Raw genomic sequence first — 23681 nt, 5'->3', positions numbered from 1 at the left:
CTAAGGATTTCAAATTTCACAAGACATGCATTTACAAAATTAAACTGAGGAACTTTAAAGAGAATTTCATTCGTTTCTAAAAAGACCATGGGACAAGGGAACTTTTTAGGGGTGATGGAAACATTCTATATCTTGACTGTAGTGGCAGTTCCATGATTGCATATTATCGCCAAAACTAAAAATGGTAAACTTAAAATGATGAGTTTTATTGTATGTAAAATATGCCTCAATAAAAATGAAATTAAACTCAGGACTGTAATAGATTTATTTCTAGTTCCATGGATACATATCATTAGACTTTTAAAAAATCATTTAAATTTTCCTTTTAAAAAGTTTTGAGATATAAATGACACACAGGCCGGGTACGGTGGCTCACGCCCGTAATTCCAGCACTTTGGGAGGCCAAAGTGGGCAGATCATGAGGTCAGGAGATCAAGACCATCCTGGCTAATACGGTGAAACCCCATCTCTACTAAAAATACAAAAAAAATTAGCCGGGCATGGTGGCGGGCACCTGTAGTCCCAGCTACTTGGGAGGCTGAGGCAGGAGAATGGCATGAACCCAGGAGGCAGAGCTTACAGTGAGCCAAAATCATGCCACTGCACTCCAGCCTGGGCGACAGAGCAAGACTCTGTCTCAAATAAATAAGTAAATAAATAAATAAATAAATGACATACAATAAACTGCCCAACTTAAATAGTACAAATTTTGACTTATGTATACACCCATGAAATCATCATCACAATTGAGATAGTGAATATATCACTTCCATAAGTATCCTTGTGCCCCTCTATAACTCATATATAACCACTGATCTGCTTTCTGTCACTATAGATTGGCTTGTATTTTTTCTAGAGTTTTATATAAGGGAAATCAAACAGTATAAACTTTGCAGGGGATTTGGTTTCTATCACTCAGTATTGAATTGAAATTCATTTACATAGTTTTAAAATTTTACACACATCTTTGTTATTCAAAATGTTGTCCACAAACCAATAGCAAACATTACTTCAGAGTTTGTTAAAAATGCAGAAATCTCCACTGAGCGCAGTGGCTCACACCTGTAGTCTCAGCACTTTGGGAGGCCAAGACGGGCAGATCACTTGAGCCCAGGAGTCTGAGACCAGTCTGGGCAACATGGCAAAAACCCCATCGCTACTAAAAACACAAAAAACTTAGCCCAGTGAGGTGGTGTGTACTTTGGAGGCTGAGGTGGGAGGATTGCTTCAGCCTGGTAGAGGACGCAGCAAGCCGTGATCCTGCCACTGCACTCCAGCCTGGGCAACAGAGTAAGACCCTGTCTCAAGGTAAGAAAAAAAAGAAATCTCGGGCCACAACTCAGACCTACTGAATCAAAACCTGTATTTTAACAAGATCTCCAGGTGATTTGTATGCACAGAAACACTTGAGATGCACTGCTTTACACTGTGGTCTTGCATTTGAAGTAATGTCACGAATAATCCTTTCTCCAGGTGTAGAGAAGACTACAATCAACTTCAAGGTAACAAGCTTTTAAGTCAAGAAGTCTTCACATAGTTTTAAAATTCACTGAAACCAGTTGAGAAAATTAAGAGTAAAACTCGAACAGCAGGCAAATACCCACAATAAATAGAAGAAACAAATAGCACTGGAAGGGCCAGAAGTGTTTTAAAACACACACACACACACACACACACACACACACAAAAGGAAGCCTCCAATTTCATTAACAAGAATTCAAATACATGAAGGTGTACAAATGTCTTCTGTAAGTTGTTTTACCTAAAGTTAATCATTAGTGGCAGAGCTCTAATTACACAATTTGTCACATGGAAAGACTAGATACTTAGACTCATTTGTTCCCTTACAACTAAGTTTTACAAGATTCCTCAAATTGACTGGCTGAAGATTACTGTCCACAGGATTAAGCAAGAAAATAGAGGGGGTTCCCATTTGTACATATTTTAAAATATGCACTGCAAAACATTAACAGAGCCAAACCTTTCATGAATTGTTATTAATTGTTCAATAAAACTGTATGGATAATATAAAACAGCAATCAAAATGTAACTTTTTAGGGTCTGGAGTTCTTGGTGTAGGACGAGGTAAGTAGTGGGAAAATGTAGATTATTCTTGATTTTTAATTAACCTTGATTTTTAAACAACCTAATTCTAGCAGAGGGTCCAGAAGCACGTTAGCTACTGGGAAGGGAACCAGTTGGGAATTAAATATTTGCTATTGAGGAGACTGCATGATATAGTTTAATTTTGGTAGGTGCTCACAATTACTTTCCCACCTGCTACATAGTCTACCAGCACTCCCCTGGGTATGTATTCTACTTACAGACTCAAAAGTTTGTTGATTTTCCCTCATATATGAGACACAAGCCTTCCTGATTTCCAAATGATGGACCTGGCTGCAAAACAACTAAAAAGAAGAGAAAGACCAGCCCACTGTCAGTAGTCATTTAAAATAGGCACTTCTAAATCAAGACTATGAACTGGACACTTAAGCCTTCCTTATTCAGAACATATGTAGAAAATTCGGAAATTAAATCATCTTACTCTAAGTTTTTCTTAATATCATCTTCAACGAAATTGGGGAAGGATGACTGTCATGCCCCATCCCCTTTTCTACTCCTTATGTGCACAGCCTATAATTTTTTTCTTAGGTATTAGAGGAAGCAGGGGATGCTTACAAAGGATCAAGATATATTTCAAAGTTGTCTTTAGCCTCATCTTACCCCTCCTACATTACAAACTAGCATTTAAAAAACAGAAAAGATAGCAAAGGTACAGCAATATAGACTATTCAGCAAAGGCATGCGCCAAGCTAATAAGAGCAAGCAGCTTCTCTCTAGGACCTGATAGGCCTGATGTTTTCACTAGAAAGCAGGGGAATTTTTTTGTTTCTTTTGGCAAACTACAGGACCATCCCATGTCTCAAACTCTGAAAACTCAGTACAGGGAAGATATGTTTTCCTTTTACCTGCTCCGAAATAGCCCGAAAGAGGCAAGAGGCATCCTTGGCAGTCAGCTTTCGAAACAGCCCTAAGCTGCCTAAATATTCATCCATTGATGCCTCATTCAAAGACTTCTGGCTGCAGTAGTTTTTCCATCCTTTATGCATTTTGTACAGGGTGGGGGTGAGAGGGAGAGGAAAAAAAGTGTGGCAAGAGGGAAAAAGCAGGGTGCAGGTAGGATGGGTAGCAGTAACAAGGGCTTGCTTATGCAGGTATCCGGAAAGCAGCCCAAAGTCTAGGCCTGAGAAGGCAGTTGAAGTCAGCGCTGCAGAATCTTGGCACTTCCCAGGAGCAGAAGCAATGGACTTGGCTTGCCCAGGACAAGTCAGGACCCTGTGAAAAGAAGAGGAAGAGCCAATCCTCCTAGGAATAGGGAACTCAGACTGAGGAGGAGACGTGGGAGGGAGGGAGAAAGTGCTTAGAGTTACCTCCTTGGGAAAGAGTGGGATTAACCCAATCAGACCAAGGTTGAGAAAAGTATGCATAAGCAGCTGAGCTTTGGGACTAGAAGGAAACTGACTTTGCAGCTTAACTCAGGGCAACTGCTGCACGAGGCTGAAAAGGGACTACAATAAGGCTCAGGTGTGTAGGTTGCAGCCTGGTCAACATTACATTGCTTTAAGATCTCTAGCTGAATATTCAACTAGTCTCTCCCCCAAATTCCCTGCTCCTTTCATAGTTTCAGGGAAACATGGAGGGAGGGAATCTTGATGAACCTAGTTAACCTGTGAGTATTTGCATTAGTATCTTTTTAATGCACACAAAAAAGGAGAAGGTACTTCCCTTAATCTATAGTGGCAGAGGGCACAGTTCAAGCTAAGTACCAAAGCTATTACCTGGATATTCCAGATATAGGGTTGAAGTAATCTTCTAATTCTAGCTAATAATCTCTGCCAGGATCACAGAAACTAAATCTTATTGGCCATGCTAGGGAAACCTTATACAATTCTTGACTAAGGCCTCCAAAGTATTATATGGCACCAATAAAAAAGAAAAATGCAAAAAAAAAAAAAGTGTGTTTCTTTAAAAATGGAAATAAAAATTTAAATGGAAGCAGCATGAAAATATCCATAAACTTTCTAATAGACTACATTTGAAATGGTATGGTACAGTATGAGATGAGGTAGACAATGAGAGATGTGTTTCAATGTTTTACTAGCATACTTTTCCAGAAACATAACTCTGGATTCTGAGAAAAAACACAGAAAATAGTAAGTGCCAAAGGCAGGCCCAATTGCTTGTATTATTTGTTCCTATTATCTATGCTATCTAGCGTCTTTTATTTTTATTTAAACGCAAAAATCCAATTCCTTTCTTACATTTTTTAAGTATTAAAAAAATAAATAGGTCAAAAGTTGGCTTTAGAGAAGGCACAACATTAAGCTGCTTTCAAAATTGTTTTTTCTTTTTTTTCTTTTTCTTCTTTTTTTTTTTTTTTTTTTTGTATCTGTGGATCCAGTAGTAATCATGACTGCTCCCTCTAGGAAAAGGAGCAATATTTTATAATTTAGGAATGAAATAATATTTGACATGGTAAAAAAGTATAAATCTTGACTTCCTTAGCATGCCAATTTGAAATTACCTTAATTTCTTTTTTTTTTTTTTTTTTTTTTAATGGTCTCACTCTGTCACTCAGGCTGAAGTGCAAATGCAGTGGTGTGAATACAGCTGACTGCAGCCTCAACCTCCTGGGCTCAAACAATCCTCCTACCTCAGCCTCCCAAGTAGCTAAGACCACAGGTGCATACCACCACACCCAGCTAATTTTTGTATTTTCTGTAGAGTTGGGGTCTTGCCACATTGCCCAGCTGGTCTCAAACTCCTGGGTTAAAGCTATCCTCCCACCTCAGCTTCACAATGTGCTGGAATTACAGCCATGAGCCACCATGTCCAGCCACTAATTTCTTTTGTAAAGAAACTGTCACACTGGAGAAGTGATGCCTTTTGCAAAAGTTCTGAAACACACTGATTGGGAAGAGAGATTGCCATCTTTCGACAAGGTCACTAATTCACTGAGAAAAATTAATTAAGGGTTATAATTTGGCCAGGTGTGATGGCTCACACCTGTGATCCCAGCCCTTTGGGAGGGCGAGGAGGGCAGATCATGAGGTCAGGAGATCGAGACTATCCTGGCTAACATGGTGAAACCCCATCTCTACTAAAAATACAAAAAATTAGTTGGGTGTGGTGGGCACCTATAGTCCCAGCTACTCCGGAGGCTGAGGCAGGAGAATGGTGTGAGCCGAGATCGCGCCACTGCACTCCAGCCTGGGCAACAGAGAGAGACTCCATCTCAAAAAAAAGGATAATTTAAAAGTTAATTTGTTTCCAGCATATTGTACTTGTAGAGAAAAACACAAATGCTTCACACATCTGCTTTTTAAACTAAAAATAAGTATGATATATAAAACAATGCAATCTAAATGCTTCATTTTGAGGAAGGGAATGGGAGAAGGGAAAATGGGAGAGGGAGGGAATCAGAAAAGTAATAGAAAACTGAAAAAAAGAAAAACATAAGTAGGGACAGGAAGACAAAAGGAGACAGAGCAAAAGAAAAAACACACAGGGAAGCACACAGAAGTAGATCCACACAAATATGGTCCATCGATTTTTGATAAAGGTGCAAAATCAGTTCAATAGCAAAAAGATAGCATTTTCATCAAGTGGTGCCAGAACAATTGACCATCCACATGCAAAAAAAGGATCCTCAACCTATATCTCACATCTTGTACTATAAGTAACTCAAAGTGGCATAAATGTAAAATAAAACTTCAAAATTTTGAAAAATAAAATATAGGAGAAAATCTTTAAGATCCTGAATTAGGTAGTGAGTTCTCAGATACATAACAGGGAAAAAAAAATTAACTCAATTTTATTAAAATTTAAAACTTTTGCTCTGCAAATGACATTGGTAGAATGAAAACACAAGCCAAAACGGGGAGAAAATATTTTTACATCACATATCTAACCAGAAAAACTTTGTACTAAAATATGTAAAGAACTCTGAAAAGTCAACAATAAAAAAAATCCAATTTCTTAAATAGACAAAAGATTTGAATACACATTTCACCAAAGATACAAGAATGGCTAATGAGCACATAAAAAGATATTTGAAATCATCGATCGTTAGGAAAACGGAAATTAGAATCACAGTAAGACATCATTACATACCCACCAGGATAGCTATAATAAATAATACAAACAATAGCATTAACAAGGATTGGAGAAACTGGTCCTAAGAAGATGGAAGCAAAAACTGTATGATTCCAAAAGGAATATGATTCCATTTATAAGAAATATGCCAAAAGGGTAAATCTAGAGACAGAAAGCAGATGAAGTAGTTGCCCGGGGATGGAGTGAAAATAGGCACTGACTACAAATAAGCACAAATAATCTTTCTGGAATAACAAAAATCTACTAAAACTATTTTGTGGTGATATGTGTACAATTCCGTATATTCACTAAAAATTAAATTGTACTCTTAAAACTGGTAAATTTAACGGCTTTCAGGTATGTCACATACCATATAATTCACTCACCTAAAGCATACAATTCGATGGTTTGTTGTATAGAGTTGTGCATCCATCACCATAATCAACTTTAGAGCATTGTCTTTATCCCAAAATGAAACTCTGCATCCTGTAGCTGTCAACCTCTAATCCCTCTATCCCCACCAACCGCAGACAACCACTAATCTACTTCCTGAATCTATAGATTTCCCTATTCTGAACATTTCAAATAAATGGGATCATAAAATATGTGGTCTTATGTGACTCGCTTCTTTTACTTAGCATAAGGTTTTCAAAGTCCACCCATGTTGTAGCATGGTGCATCACTACATAGTTCAATCCACTGTATAAAACAAAATTTGTTCATCCATTCATTAGCTGATAGAAATTTGGGTTGTTTCCACTTTTGGGCTATTATGAATAGTATTTCCATAAATATTCACATGCAAGTTTTTGTTTTGACTTATGTTTTCAATTATTTTAGGCATAATACCTATGAGTGGAGTTACTGGATCATATGGTAACTCTATTTAACCTAATGTTAGGAACTGTCAAACTTTTTCAGAGCAACTGCACCATTTTACATTCTTACCAATAGTGTATGAGGGTTCAATTTTTCTCTAGATCCTTATCAACACTTGTTATTTTCCATCTTTTGATTATAGTCAACCTGGTGGGTGTGAAGTAGTATCTCACTGTGGTTTTGATTTGCATTTCCCCAGTGGCTAATGATATTGAGCATCTTTTCATCTGCTTATTGACCATTTGTATATCTTTAATGAGATACCACTACATACATCTTAGAATAACTAAAATAATTTTTTTAACTGACAATACCAAGTGTTGAAAAGGATATAGAACAACTGGAACTCTCTCATATGTTGCTAGTGGGAATGTAAAATAGTACAACCACTGTGGAAAACAGTTTAGCAGTTTCTTATAAAATTGAACAGAGTTACCATATGATCAAGCAATCCCACTTCTAGGTATCTACATAAGAGAAATGGTAACACAAAAACCTCTATGTGAATGTTCATAGTAGCTTTATCCATAATCATGAACTCTCAAAACTGGAAACAATCTAAACATTTCTCAGCTGGTGAATGGACAAAAACTGGTACATTCAAACAAAAGAATACTTCCTAGGAATAGAAAATAATGAAATAATGATACATAAAAGAACATGTATCTCAAATGTAACATGTGAACCGAAAAAAGACAAGATTCAAAAGGCTACACACTGTATGCCTGCATTTATATGACATATTGAAAAAGGCCAAAGGATAGGAAGGGAAAACAGATTAGTTTTTGTCAGTAGTTGGGGTTGAAGAGCTGATTACAAAGAGAAAGGATAAATGGGGGCACTGGAATTGTTCTGCATCTCGACTGTGGCAGTGGTTACATGATTATGCCTTTGTCAAAATTATAGAACTATATAACAGGCTAATTTTACTGTATTTAAATTTAACAGTTAAGTAAAACAAAAAAGCAGAAGAAATAGAGTTGAGGAGCTCACAGAATAGTCAACGATATTGGAAAGAAAAAATAAGAAAATTAGATTATCAATCTAGGAAAGCCAACATCTAACCAACAGGAAGCCCAAAATGAGATGAAGCAGAGGGAAAGAAATGATAATGATGATGATGATAATATAAAAAAATTCTAGCACTGTAGAACATGAGTATCCATATTGAAATTGAAAGGGCTCATGAAGTAGTCACAACAATGAAAGCAAAAAAGATCATCATCCCTGGATATAATAATAAAGTTTCTGAAGTCAGGGGAAAAAGAGAAGATCCTAAAGCTTTCAGAGAAGAAAAACAGTTTATACACAAAAGAACACAAATAAGAACACAATATACTTCTCAAAAAACTGGGATTCGGAAAACAATGAAGCTGCAGATTACAGAGGAAGTTATTTCCAACCTTTATTTCTATAGCAAACTATCAGATGAAAGAGTAAAACAAGGTGTTTTCAGAAAAAAAAAAAAAAGATTTAAAAATGTTGCCACCCTTTCTCAGAAAGCTACTGAAGATATGTGAAACCAAAATAAAGAATTTTCTTTTAAAGTCTGGGGGTGTCAGGGAGCAATATTGGAGATAGGAGATTCAACACAAGAGAAAAGCAAAGAGAAATTACAGGATAAGGATGAAGGGGAAATCACAGGAAGACAGACACTCAGTAGGACTAGAAAATAAGTATTTCCAAAAACAGGATGGAGAACTCCAGTGTGGATATCTCGAAAAAGATAATAAAGGTTTAGATAACTCGATGTGTTTGAATATAACGAGAGATGTACACTTCTGTTGGAAAGTTTGGAGATGTTACTATTAAAAACTGAGAAAATGAGAAAATAACAAAATGAGATAAAATGAAGTTTTACAGGAAAGGAAACAAATCATTGAACACTACATGGCTCAGATGTGAATAATACTGTAGTTAAGCAGTCATGGCAATATCAACATTGAAAATGAATCTCACAGAACTGATAAAACTAAATTAGGAGGATGGGAAGGAAAATGGGGAAGAGAAAAAAGAACAAGTCTGCTCTTTGGGACCTCATGACCCCTTTTTCAACAATGGACAGATAACCTAGACAGAAAATCAATAAGGAAACATCAGACTTGAATTATACTTTACACCAGATGGACCTAACAGACATATACAGAATATTCAATGCAACAGCAACAGAATACATATTCTTGCTATGCAGACATGGACCATTCTCCAGGAGAGATCATATTGTTAGGCTAAAAAACAAGTCTTAACAAATTTAAGAGAACTGAAATCATATCAAGTACCTTTTCAGATCACAATGGCATGAAACTAGAAATCAGTAACAGAAAGAATCTTGAAAAATACACAAATATGTGGGAATTAGACAAAATGCTTCTGAACAAGTCAATGTGTCACAGAATAAATCAAAAAGGAAATTTTAAAAAAACCCTTGAGACAAATGAAAATGGAAACAATAAACAAAAACTTACAGGATGCAGCAAAAACAGTTCTAAGAGGGAAATTTATAGTGGTAAATGCCTACACCAAAAAGGAAGAAAGATCTCAAATAATCTAATTATACTTCAAGGAACTAGAAAAAGAAGAACAGCCTAAAGTTAGCAGAAAGAAGGAAACAAAGATCAGAGCATAAATAAATGAAAGAGACTAGAAAAACAATAGAAATATAATAAACGAAACTAGAAGTTAGTTTCTTGAAAAGATAAACAAAATTGACCTACCCTTAGCTAGACTAGGAGAAAAAGACTCAAATCAGAAATGAAATAGGAGACATTACAACTGATATCAAAGAAATACAAACGATCACAAGAAACTACTATAAACAATTATATGCCAACAAATTGGATAGTCTAGAAGAAATGGATGAGTTCCTAGACACATACAACCTGCCAAGATTAAATCATGAAGAAATAGAAAATCTGAACAGACCAATAATGAGGAAGGAGATTGAATCAGTAATAAAAGTCTCCCACCAAAGTCCAAGACCTGATGGCTTCACTGCTGAATTCTACCAAACATTTAAAGAACCAGTACCAATCCTTCTTAAGCTCTTTCAAAAAACTGAAAAAGAAGGAATATTTCTAAACTCATTTTACAAGACCAGCATTACCCTGATACCAAAGCCAGACAAGGACACCACAAAAATAGAAATTTACAGACCAATATCCCTGATGAACATAAACGCAGAAGTCCTCAACAAAACCCTAGCAAGCTAAATTCAACAACACACTAAAAGACTCATTCCCCATGATCAAGTGGGATTTATCCCTGGGCTGCAAGGAAGGTTCAATATATACAAATCAATAAATGTGATACACCACATTAACAGAATGAATAAAAATCATGATCGTTTAAATAGATGCAGAGAAAGCATCTGACAAGATTCAACACCCCTTCATAATGAAAAAACAAACAAAAAACTCTTGGCCGGGCACGGTGGTTCACACCTGTAATCCCAGCACTTTGGGAGGCCAAGGTGGGTGGATCACAAGGTCAGGAGTTTGAGACCAGCCTGGCCAATATGGTGAAATCGCATCTCTACTAAAAAAAAAAAAAAAAAAAAAAATGAGCTGGGCATGGTGGCGGGCGCCTGTAATCCCAGCTACTCAGGAGGCCGAGGCAGGTTAATCGTTTGAACTTGAGAGGCGGAGAATGCAGTGAGCTGGTATCGTGCCATTGCACTCCAGCCTGGGTGACAGGACGAGACTCCGTCTCAAACAAACAAAAACCCTGTCAACAGATTAGGTATACAGGAAATGTATCTCAGTACAATAAACACCACATATGATAAACCCATAGCTATGACCATTTTCAAGGGTGAAAAATCGAAAGCTTTTCCTCTGAGATCAGCGACAAGACAAGGATGCCCCCTCTCACCACTTTTATTCAACAAATTGTAGCCAGAGCAATTAGGCAAGAGAAAGAAAACACATCCTACTAGAAAAGGAAGAACTGAAATTATCTTTATTTGCTGATAACATGCTCTTGTATATAGAAAAACCTAAAGACTACACACAAAAAAAATGGTTAGAACTGATAAAAAAAAAAGAGTAAAGTTGAAGGATACAAAATCAACATACAAAAAATCAGTAGTGTTTCTATGTTATCCAAAGAGAAAATTAAGACAACAATCCCATTTACAATAGCAACAAATACGTAGGTATAAATGTAACCAATGAGGTAAAAGACTGATATAACACTGAAAACTATAAAACACTCATGAAAAAAACTGAAAAAAAAAAAAAAAACAAAAACCCACAAATAAATGGAATAATATCCCATGTTTATGGATTGGAAGAATATTGTGAAAATGTCCACACTACCAAAGTGATCCACAGATTCAATGCAATCTCTATCAAAATTCCAATGACATTTTTGCAGAAATAGAAGAAACAATCCTTAAATTTATATAGAACCACAGAAGATCCCAAATGGACAAAATAATCTTCAGTAAAAAGAACAAAGCTGGCAGCATCTCACTCCCTGGCTTCAAATCATATATAAAGTGAGTATAATCAAAACAGCATCATGCTGGTATAAAAACAGACACATCAAAAAAAGGAACAGGATAGAAAGCCCAGAAAGAAATCTACACATTTATGGTCAATTTTCAACAAACGTATTAAGAATAATGCACAATGGGGAAAGGACAGTCTCGTCAATAAATGGTATTGGCAAAACTGACTATCCATGTGCAGAAGAATGAAGTTGGATCCTTTACATCATATTAAAAAATCAACTCAAAATGGATTGAAAACTTAAATATAAAACCTGAACCTGCAAAACTACTAGAAGAAAACATAGGGGAAAAGCTCCACAGTTCTTCGGGCAATGATTCTTTGAATATGACCCTGTAAGCACAGGTAACAAAAGCAAAAATAGACAAATGGTATGGCACCAAACTAAAAAGCTGCTGCACAGCAAAGGAAACTATTAACAAAGTGATGAGACAACCCACAGAAATTGAGAAAATACCTGCAGACTATACATATAATAACGGGTTAACATCCAAAATATGTAAAGAAATCAAATAACTCAAAAAAAAAAAAAAAAAAAAGAAACCTGTAAGGAAATCAAACAACTCAACAAGGCAAGAAAACAAGTAACCCAATTTAAAAATGGGCAAAGGAACTAAATGAACATTTCTCAAAAGACAATATAAAAATGGCAAACAAGTACATGAAAAAATGCTCAGCATCACTAATCATTAGAGAAACGCAAATCAAAACAATGAGATTATCACCTCACAACTGTTAGAATGGCTTTTATTTAAAATGATGAAAGATAAGTGTTGGCAAGGATGCAGAGAAAAGGAAACTGTTGTACATTGTTGGTGGGAATGTAAATTAGTACAGCCATTATAGAAAACAGTATGGAAGTTCCTCAAAACATTAAATAGAACTACCATATGATCTAGTAATTCTACTTCTGGATATATATCCCAAGGAAATAAAATCAGTATGTCAGGGGATACCTGCACTCCCATGTTCACTGCAGAATTATTCACGGTATCCAAGATAAGGAAACAACCTAAGTGTCCATCAGTGGATGAATGGATAAAGAAAATGTGGTACATATACAAAATGGAATGCTATTCAGTGTTTACAAAAAGGAAATTCTGTCATTTGTGACAACACAGATGAACCTAGAGGACATTATATGCTAAGTGAATAAGCCAGTCACAGAAAGACAAAGAGGGCAAGATTTACATACAGAATCTAAATAAGTTGAACTCATAGAAGTAGAGAGTTAGAATGATGATTACCAGAAGCTGCGGGGTGAGTGGGAAAAGAGAAAAGGGGAGTTGTTGATCAAAGGGTACAAACTTCAGATAGAAGACAAGTTCTGGGATCTTTTGTACAGCAGAGATGCCACGGTCAATAATAATATATTGTGTACTTCAAAATAAGAATTTCAAATGTCTCACCATAAAAAATGATAGGTAAGTGAGGTGGATATGTTAATTAGCTTGACATAATCATTCCACATTGTACACAAATAGCATAACATTACATTGTACCCTATAAATGTATATACAATCGTGACTTGTAAATTAAAAACATTAATTTTTGAAAGTCTCCTCTTCCATATAGGAAGCCTAAACTGATATTCAAATTTAAAAATCAAAACAAAGCCAGTTTAAGCATATTATTTATAAAACATAAAGTAATATGGTCACCTGTAAGAAGCAAGTAAAAGAGATGGGAAGGAGTAAGACATACAACTGCTGTTCCTTGTTGTAAGCCTTGCAGAATTAACATTTTTAACTATTCACATGTATTACCTTAATTTTTAAAAGTAAATTTAAACATTTTATCATTAGTGAGCAAGAAACGATAGCATCATAAACTGGGAAAACAAGTAATTGGAATTTTACAGCTCCAAAGGACCTCTTATTTTACAGATGAAGAAACAGGTCTGAAATAGTTTTAAGACCTAAGTTTTCACATCCAATCAGCAACAGTACTGAAACTAAAACTATATAAAATCTCCTGATGTTTGCACAATTGCCATAAAGAGGAATTACATACCAAGGCAGAAAATACATGAACAAAGGCCCAGAAGTGGTAAAGCAGAGGTTCCATTCTGCAGATTAGTAGAATAGAATATTTTAAAGAGACCTGTGGGTCGATGCTAGACTTTGTCTCGCATATAATAAAAAGCCACTTCAAGGTGCTTAATACTGCCCTTTGAAATATCGCACTTGAAATCCCAATTGGCTTTCTCCACAGCAAACTACTTTAGTCCTGTAAACCTCCAGAACAGTGGTTCTCAAGTGGAGGGCTTGTTAAAAGACTGCCTCTTGCCCAAGGGATTCTGAGGCAGGTCTGAGATGAATCACAAGAATTTGCATTTCTAACAAGTTCCCAGGTGATGATGATGATGCTGGTCCAGGGAATACACTTTGAAAACCACTGCTCTAGAACAATGTATTCCTAAAAAGAGAATTTCAAGGCCAAAATTTCAGCAAACTTTGCATATTATAATCCTATCCTTGAGATTCACAGTGCCCATTAGCAACATTAAAGGTTCTAAGGAATGCTTACAGTAAATGCTTCACATTTTTGACCTAGCCTTTACCAAACACCTTTTTCCCTCCATAGATCACCTATCAATGTTTCAAAGTTTGAGAAACACTGCTCTAGAAATTTTTGTGACTTAAACCTAAGGTTGTTAGAATAATACATAAGATACCGTATATTCAGTGTTTAGCACATTCGTGCTTAAATATGGATTGCTGTTAGCTGCTACCTGACAAAACATTCACCAAATAATCATTCTTTGGTACAAGAAAAAAAAAAAAAAAAAAGATAAGAACCAGAGCAATTTCACTGAAATTCTACTGGAAATGAAAGTTCTAACATGTGTCCATATCCTGTTTCTCCATCCCTAATGAAATTATTCCCTTTGACATCTAAGTATAATGGAAAGAAAATGATTGTCTTAAAAAGGACGTTTTAAGCACTGTACCTCTGGGCACAAATTAAAATAAATTGAAAAAATATTAAAGTAACTTTAAATAACATAGTTTACCTGTCATGAAATTGATGGGCTTTAATTTTATGACTACTTTTTATACTGAAATTTAGCTAGAATATATAATTTGTCCTTTTAATTGCTATATTTATTTCACCACTGATCAAAAGAGGAAACTGTAGTGTGACATATAAATACTAATGATTTTAATTCTAAAATAACACTTCACATTTCAACCAATTAAATGAGCTATATGTCTGGAATTATTTTTTAAAGCATACATTACCTGTGACACACAAGGTATAGTTGTAAATGTATATGACAAAATGCTATGAGTTATTGGTTTCTGAGAGGCAATATGGTATCATGAAAAGAATATTATGAACTTGGCTGTACCACTTTACTCTAAGTCTCAGTTTCCTCATCTGTAAAATAAAGTAGATGGGCTATATAATCTCTAGCACTCTTCCAAATGTAGGGAATTACTCTGTGATTCAACAGTGGATAACAGACTTTAGGTGGTAAAATTTGTAATCAATATTAAAATATTGATAACACCTTCCTTTAAGTGGTCAAATATGTGATAATATTAAAAATAGCTTTTGGGTTATTAGCCTATTATCTTGGCAAAAAGTGGGGATGACTGGCCCACATAAAAATGAATAAATCTGACATTACCACATAAACAGACCTAGATTTTTAAGATAACAAACCCATGTATTAACACATAACAACTTGTAACAGAACCTACTGAAAAGCCAGTATGTTAAAAATTAGCCATAAATAACTTCAATTATTTTTAGTACCAAATAACATGAAGCCAATTAAGGGAAATTACAGAACCTCTTTTTAGGGTCTTTCATTACTGAAAACATAATGGTAATGTTTTTTAAAAGTGTATTTTAACAGAACCGTGGAACTACAGCCTATCAACTTTTCAGGGTGAACATTCAAGCAGAATTAGTAAAGCAAGATTTATGAAGGAAGGGAACACAATGGTTCTAAAACAAAGCGTGGCCTGGCAGCCCTGTTCAACCTCCTCCTCAAGTTTTAGGAGAAAATAAAGGCAAGATAAAGAATGGATTTCCCAAAGAAGTGATCCTTGTTCGGAAATGCAAAATAAAATATTACCAAGAACCACTTGCTTTCATTTTCTTCTCTTCCCCATTTCCACCTGATAGCATGACAATACAGATTTTTTTTAAAAAGGAAAATACTACTTTGCTTTAAAATATATCGCACTGGCACAGAAATACTGAGGGGATTTTTTTTGAGACGGAGTTTCGCTCTTGTTGCCCACGCTGGAGTGCAATGGCGCAATCTCGGCTCACTGCAACCTCTGCCTCCCAGGTTCAAGCAATTCTCCTGCCTCAGCCTCCTGAGTATCTGGGATTACAGGCATGTGCCACCATGCTGGGCTAATTTTGTATTTTTAGTAGAGACGGGTTTCTCCATGTTGGTCAAGCTGGTCTCGAGCTCCCGACCTCAGCTGATCTGCCCGCGCTGGCCTCCCAAAATGCTGGGATTGTACAAGCATAAGCCCCCACGCCTAGCGGAGGGTTGTTTTTTGACTTAAGATACCTGCAGTGTCTGATCACTCTAGAGACAGGATTAGGGGAAGGAGGGAAAAAATCCAGAACATTTGAAGCACTGGAAAGACCCATTCACTTAAACTTCTAAATAAACTTAAATTATCTAACTATAACCCCAATTAGAAACTGAGAATGAGTTTAAATATGAAATTCAATGAAAAATCTGCTTTCTGAATCATTTAGGACTGTATTTTGCAAATTCTAAAAATAAATCTTAGTCCTACTTCTCAAAATGAAAACTAACCAAGAGAAAATGTGTTATTTCAACAGCATTTTTAATTTTTAAAACATGCCACACAACTAGGTTTATGTCTTAGAAATCACCTGAGAAGTTAGTTTTATTAATTCACAAACAGGAAAACTGAGATCCAGAAAACTACTAATTTAGGCTAGGGACTTAGGAATGTTTTTCACTACTAAATTTGGGGAGTGTATTATCCACTCACTTCACACTGGCAGTGGAGAATTGACCAGTATGTAATGCTGCACAAAAGGAGAAATGATCAATCAAAAAGATGTACTATAGGCGTCTCACAGACATCACTCCAAAAGTGACTATCAGGGTCCTGCAAACAAGTACTTTAGAAGCACACTTAACCATGAGCAAATACAATATTATGTTGCCTTACTGGATTTCTTCACCAGTCTATTGTAGGATATTCTAAAATAATTACTACAAATAAAAAATTCCATGTAGTCCTTGTTATCTATTAGAAAAGGCACTACATAAGACATTATGGGTTACAGATACTGAGTTAATAGCATAAGAATATTAAGGTTAGTTTCAAAAATGTATTGGCTGGTATGCTTTAAACTTAACGAAAAAAGTATTGAATTTGTGTTACATTATAACTGGGAATTACTAAATTTAAACGTAATTAATCAAAAGGGTTTAATTACAAATGAGTCTAGGAGTTAACACCAAAATAATAATGAACAATGACCAAGAAATGAAGTTAACGAAGTTGCCTCAGCCTATGGATTCTTAACGTGGGGCCACAAGGTCCTGCAAACTTCCTGAAAGTCAATGCAAAATCATGTATATATAGAAGAAAAGCCATAGTTTTAAGAAAAGTCATAGTTTTAAATTAAAGAGTTCCATGGCTAAAAGAAGCTTAAGAACCACTGCCTCAGAGAACAGGACTGCAGCCATCAAATAAAATCATGTTCAAAGCTATGATACAAGTGTCAATCAAAATAAGTAATTCTGGCCATGACATGGTAAAAAAATTTATAAGACAATGAAGATCTAGAAATACCAACATAGATAGTATATAACTGTATTAAAAGCCTGTCAAAATATTTTTCAAGACTCAGTATCAACATTAAGACGCATGTATTCTGGCCGGGCAAGGTGCCTCATGCCTGTAATCCCAGCACTTTGGGAGGCTGAGGCGGGTGGATCGCTTGAGGTCAGGAGTTCAAGACCAGCCTGGCCAACATGGCAAAACCCCGTCTCTACTAAAAATACAAAAATTAGCCAGATGTGGTGGCAGGTACCTGTAATCCCAGCTACTCAGGAGGATGAAATGCTTGAACCTGGGAAGTGGAGGTTGCAGTGAGCTGAGATAACGCCACTGCACTCTGGCCTGGGCAACAGAGCGAGATTCCATTAAAAAAAAAAAAAAAAAAAAAGCAGCATGTATTCTACATTCCTGTTTGAACCTAGCCAGATTTGTCTACCTTTTGTTTAGCCGCCTACAAAAAAAAAAAAAAAAATTAAAAACTATACAATACATAGAGCATTAATGTAGGGAATTAGCCATTAGCCATTTAATAAGTAATTAAATATCATTTGATGACTGGGCGCAGTGGCTCACGCCTGTAATCCCAGCACTTTGGGAGGCTGAGGCGGGCACATCACTTGAGCCCAGGAGTTCAAGACCAGCCTGGGCAACACGGCAAAACCCTGTCTCTACAAAAAATAAGCCAGGTGTAGTGGCCCATGCCTGTGGTTCCAGCTACTCCAGAGGCTGAGGTGGGAGGGTCACTTGACCAGGGGAGGCAGAGGAGCTGCCACTGCACTCCAGCCTGGGTGACAGAGTGAGAGACCCTGTCTCAAAGAAAAAAAAAATCATTTGGTAATATCCTAAACCTCTATGTAAGCTTTTACTAGAAAACACTATAGTTACTGCTTTTTATATACCTGATTTTTAACATCATGTTTTGCCACAAATCCCCAACAGGTACCATTATTTGACAGACCCTTAAATACCATTGAGATATTGCATAGAATCAGCACTGTTATATTTGGTACGCTATTCTTATATGTGCTTGATCCTACAAACTTACCATACAATATGATGGTCACATCTTCTGAACAAGAGACTTACTAGATACTTTGCTGTCAAATCAAAGTCAGTATGAAATAAATGTGTGCAAGATGACAGTGTTTCCTAGAACAATACCTAATCCTAATCAAGGTAATCAAAAAAGAGTACTAAGTTACAAAAGTGACTTCATCATTTATGGAAAGCCTACTGTGTTCCAGACAAAGAACTCAAAAATGAGTAAGACATAGGTCCTCCAGAGCACGAATCATGTCTTGGATCCTGCCGATACAAAAGGTAGATTCTCATTATGCATTTATATTAAAAGACTCAATGATGAATACATGAGCTTTAGGTACTTAGGAAATAAAGCTGTGAGTACCTAGAAACCAATTAGATATAAGGGGTTGGAGACAGAGTTAAAGGCTAGAAGAATGACTAAATGATGATACCATTAATAAAGATAAGCACCTCAGAAGAATGAAAAGAAATATTATTTCAGTTTGGGGCACACATTGAGTTTGAGGTGCTTACAGAATTAACAGACAGGACCAAAGGCAATTGGAAATACCATTTAGGAGTCCAAATCAGAGTTGGGAGATACAGATAAAGGAGTCAACAGTAGAAGCTGTGGGAATGATGAAAATTCCAAGAAAACAAATAAAGCAAGGACCAAAATGAAACTTTAAAATACAAATATTTAAGAAAAAAGAAAAAGATTTGTGAATAACTTTCAATCAGGTAAACCAATTGGAAGAGTTTCTCCACATGGATTCTACGAGTAGCCATCACTGTGGTTTTTTAAGTAACAGTGTAAAAATTCAAAAAGGTTATACGCCTATGGCTAGCATACAATCCAAATTTCTTAGGAAAATCCTCTGATTTCAAATATTCTCTCCTACTGTCCCCATAAAGGATGGAAGTATACTGGAATTCTGTGTTCAAATTACAATTTCCACAACATCTCTTGGACCCTAAAATGGAATACAACTTTTTTCACATTATGTCATTTGTAGAATGACATAGGATTATTTAAAGATTAAATGAGTATATATGCATAAAGTGCTCCAAACAGTACCTGATACACAGAAAGCACTAAGTGTTAACCAAAATTATTTTTCACTCCCCACTCCCCAATAAAAATATGGTATTACGGTCAGGTGCGGTGGCTCACACCTGTAATCCCAGCACTTTTGGAGGCTGAGACGGGAGGATTAGCTGAGGTCAGGAGTTCGAGACCAGCCTGGCCAACATGGTGAAACTCAGTCTCTACTAAAATGACAAAAATTAGCCCAGCGTGGTGGCACATGCCTGTAATCCCAACTACTCAGGAGGCGAAGGCAGGACAATCACTTGAACCTGGGAGGTGGAGGTTGTTGTGAGCTGAGATCACGCCATTGCACTCCACCCTGGGTGACAGAGCGAGACTTGGTCTCTAAATAAATAAATAAATAAATAAATGGTATTACATGTACAGCAGAAAATTGATCACCACATGGCTATCATGATGACCCTTTCCAAATCTTTCCCAAAAATTAATTTCAAATAATCTGTCCATATGTGTTATTTCTCAGACTATATGCAGGGTTTTGGTCATCTCCACAAATTTTACATTATGAACAAATCAGAGGAATTACGTGCTTATACCATAATAAAAGGCCAGGAAGAATATTTATATTACTGCTAGTCATTACCTACTTTAGTCTTGGAAAACTCCTCAAACTAAATATTAAAGTGGCAAACAATCTTTTTGTATTGTCTTTTTTGTGCCTATATATGACTTGCCTTTAAAAGAATACAAAGTAAAGCCAGGCGCAGTGGCTCACGCCTGTAATCCCAGCACTTTGGGAGGCCGCAGCGGACGGATTGCCTGAGCTCAGGAGTTCGCAACCAGCCTGGGCAACACAGTGGAACCCCGTCTCTACTAAAAAAGTAGAGGTCTAAGGTGTCCAAAATCAGATACTTGACGGTACCTGCAGATAATGACTACTTTTAAATGTTCCAGAACCCTATGTCAAATTCATTGGTTATACTATCTTACCAACAAATCCTTCAGGCTTTCTTTCCTCCCAAATTATAAGCATCTAAAATCCTTAATTCCCAAGGTCATCCCATAACATCACATCTCTTTTCATCTACTTCAACCCATAAATGTTCTATTAACTGTCTACCTCTTAATCTATCCATGGTGCAAATTTCCCAATACTGAACTCTCTCTTTCATTTCCTTGTCCCTGAAAATTTCAGTATCTGTAACAGAAAACTGCTAAATAAATTGCATTCCTCTTACTCATTAATATCAAGAACCTGCAGCTCTATCATGTAATGAAACCAAACAAACTGAGCAAACATTTCAAACAGACTTTTGGTTACCATTCTTTAATAAGGACTAATAAGATGTAAATGTGGTGATTAATTTAGCATGTTTCCTCCTGTAAAACTAGTGGTTTAAAATATTCTTTAGATTATCTCCCAACTCCAAAGTCTACAATTATGTCTTAAAGTCTTAATATATTCAATCTACTATCAATCCTACCCAGAGCATTGTCCTAAATTCCAAAAACTCAGAAATCACAGATTTCTAAGTCCTAGGTAAGGCTGTCATACCATTGAGATATTGCATAGAATATCAATATTTTCCAGCCAAAGGAAAACCCAGTTAAGTGTGAAATTCCTACTAAATAACTTTCATAAACAAACAAAACCTACCTTGCAAGGGATTCAAGTAACTAAAATGAATACTAGGCAAACCACTATAAAGAAACAAAAAGCTTACAACATATATTATATATGGTAGAAAGAGCAGGGGACTGGGAATCAAGGAGCTGCTCCTAGGGGCAGTTCTGCCAAAAGGTATTACTTTAAGCAAATGGCAAAATCTGAATATAATGGAATTGGACTAGATAATTTCAAGAATCCCTGCCAAATCAAAATGATTCTAAAGTCTCCTTTGACTTAAAAATCCAAATTGACACAAAATTCCACAAAAGCGTAGTCAGAGATGTTACTGCGCACAATTGACAACAATGGCTTAAGCCTCTGCTAAATGAAATAATGGAATTTAGGTTATGCATTATTCTGGGAAAGTAGATAGCAAAGGATTTAGGGGCTGTATAGGCTTTTAGTTGTCTGATATTTGAGTAGACCTTGCCTTTCATTTGTTTCTCTTTAATTCTTCATCATAAACTATAAACTAAGTGACCAACATAAACTTTGAGTCACAATTTTCTCAAATGAGAAAAACATATTTATGAGGGCCCAGAAAACACTAAAGATTCTCTCCCTGGATTTGAATAGGACCTTTCCTAAAACATTAGTATAACACCGATATGCAATTATGATTATGGTGCTGTGAATTCTCAACCAGATTACTCACTTTTTAGATTATTCTCAGCAAAATTTTAATCCAAGTTGGCTTCCTCCTGCTACCCAGAGTATTTCTTTGTCACCACCTTCTACCACTAGTAAGCATTTTTTAAATATTAGCCTAAATAAAACACAATCAGAAAAATAAACCTATAAAAACATAAAATGCATTCCAAATAAAATGTTTGGAACATTTAGCATTTTGGGATAATATGACTGGAATGGAAGGGAGGTCTTCATAGTGAATGTTCTATTTTGATAGATAAACTATATCTAAACACTGTACCAGAGAGCTATGGACACTTAAGGATAATCTATTGTAAAGGTCTTGAGACCACACACTCTCATCAAAGAACTTCATAATGTATCTTGCTCAAGTTAAGTCAATTTTAAAACCATATATTTAAGCCATTATATGCATCAGTTTATTGTTCATTCATAAAACTAATTTCATAAGCACATAAATTATAAATTTGTTACAGTTAATGTTTCATTACCACCGTGAGAGAGGATCCTTAAAAAAACAATAGTAAGTCCTATTGGTATAAATCCTTTTTGATTGTTCTTCTCAAACCAGTAAAGTTTTGACATTAGGCACGATTCTTTTAACACTTTGTATATATGTTTTAGAAAAAAAAAGTGAACATATCCACTCCACTGTGTTCTTTAGGAAAAAAGTAGCTTTTCCCAGTACAAGAGATCAACTAACTTGATAGTCTTTTCATTTCACAGAGCGTAATCCATCATTTTTTAATTTGGTTCCTTAGATTATAAAGCTAAAGATGCTGACTCTTATGTAAAATTTTTTTTAAGTTGTTACTGTTTCATTTTTTATTCTAAGGAACATCAAACTACATTTATAATCTTTGTGAAAGTTTTCAAATCTCATTCATTTTCATGATTCCAATTCCACTTGAGATTCTAGGAGAAAATCTGTGAATGCTTACTACATACTGAAGATTAGAAAAAATCTAGAAAGTTTACTAAACTGCAATTAGGATTTGGACCCAATGCAAATGTGCACACCATAAAATTTCCTATACATTCTATAGATGTAGGAAGTTTATTAATTATATTATTTTGTAAATATATATATTATGTATTTAATTTGATTTAATCACATTCCATAGGTTGAATTTGGGGGTTGCTTTTAAAGTGTTGAGAGTTTAGTGTTTATTTTTGTAATCCAACAACTTTATCCAAAAATGCAGAAAATTTTTCTGGCTGGCCAGGAGGATAACATTTCAGTGTTGATAAGTCCATTGACTGTAACAGCCCAGGAAGCGTGCTAAAACAAAAGAAGAAAAATATTAGGCAACATGGGAGAAAATTCCATACTTTATCTGCTGCCCACTGATGACTGAATCTAACTTCCAAGAATATAGTGGTACTTCTAAGAACTGCACATGCGAATTTGTATATATTTTAATATTATAAGTATACATACTAGGATTATTAAAGCAATACAAAGAGTACTATAAAATGTCAATATAAATTCAGCAGATACCTTATCTCCTATGTCAACTATTTCAGAAATGATATTTAAAAATTGAAACCAAAAATAATAGCTGCTAGACAAGATAATAAGCTGGGGAAACTACTAGACCACGCATGAAGATTGTGAAATAATCTTTGCCAGTAATTTACTATCATGACTTCATATATAATTAAACAATATACCACACCACCATGTATGCTAGAAATAAGCTTTTAAACATAGAACTATTACTTCAGAAATTTATTTAAACCAATCGCTTAAATTAGAACATACATATCACCCCCCAGCCTAGGTTTGGGGAAAATAAATGATTTACCGAAAATGAAAATATAACCAATTACTGGCTGGACGCGGTGGCTCATGCCTGTAATCCCAGCACTTTGGGAGGCCGAGGCAGGCAGATCACCTAAGGTCAGGAGTTTGAGATCAGCCTGACCAAGAGAAACCCCAT

General features: G+C 35.7%; 1 protein-coding gene across 10 annotated transcripts in view; it reads right to left on the bottom strand.

Moving 5' to 3' along the window:
• The window catches only part of ALG13 (ALG13 UDP-N-acetylglucosaminyltransferase subunit), an 81729-nt gene that overhangs the window by 52077 nt on the left and 5971 nt on the right, over positions 1-23681 (bottom strand). For 5 of the 10 annotated variants that reach the window (XM_050776748.1, XM_050776751.1, XM_050776752.1 and 2 more), the window contains exons 4-5: positions 2970-3336; positions 2325-2408 (exon numbers count right to left, since the gene is read on the bottom strand). In XM_050776748.1, the coding sequence (XP_050632705.1) occupies positions 2325-2408; positions 2970-3336 (451 nt within the window). Of the gene's footprint in view, positions 1-2324; positions 2409-2969; positions 3337-21742; positions 23021-23681 lie in introns of those variants that run through there. The other 5 variants (XM_050776754.1, XM_050776756.1, XM_050776753.1 and 2 more) reach the window with 4 other exon arrangements.

The sequence above is a fragment of the Macaca thibetana genome, chromosome X, assembly GCF_024542745.1.
Source record: "Macaca thibetana thibetana isolate TM-01 chromosome X, ASM2454274v1, whole genome shotgun sequence".
NCBI classification, from domain to species: domain Eukaryota; kingdom Metazoa; phylum Chordata; class Mammalia; order Primates; family Cercopithecidae; genus Macaca; species Macaca thibetana.
The sequence above is the reverse complement of the archived record's forward strand: the minus strand, read 5'-3'. Positions and strand labels throughout refer to the sequence as shown.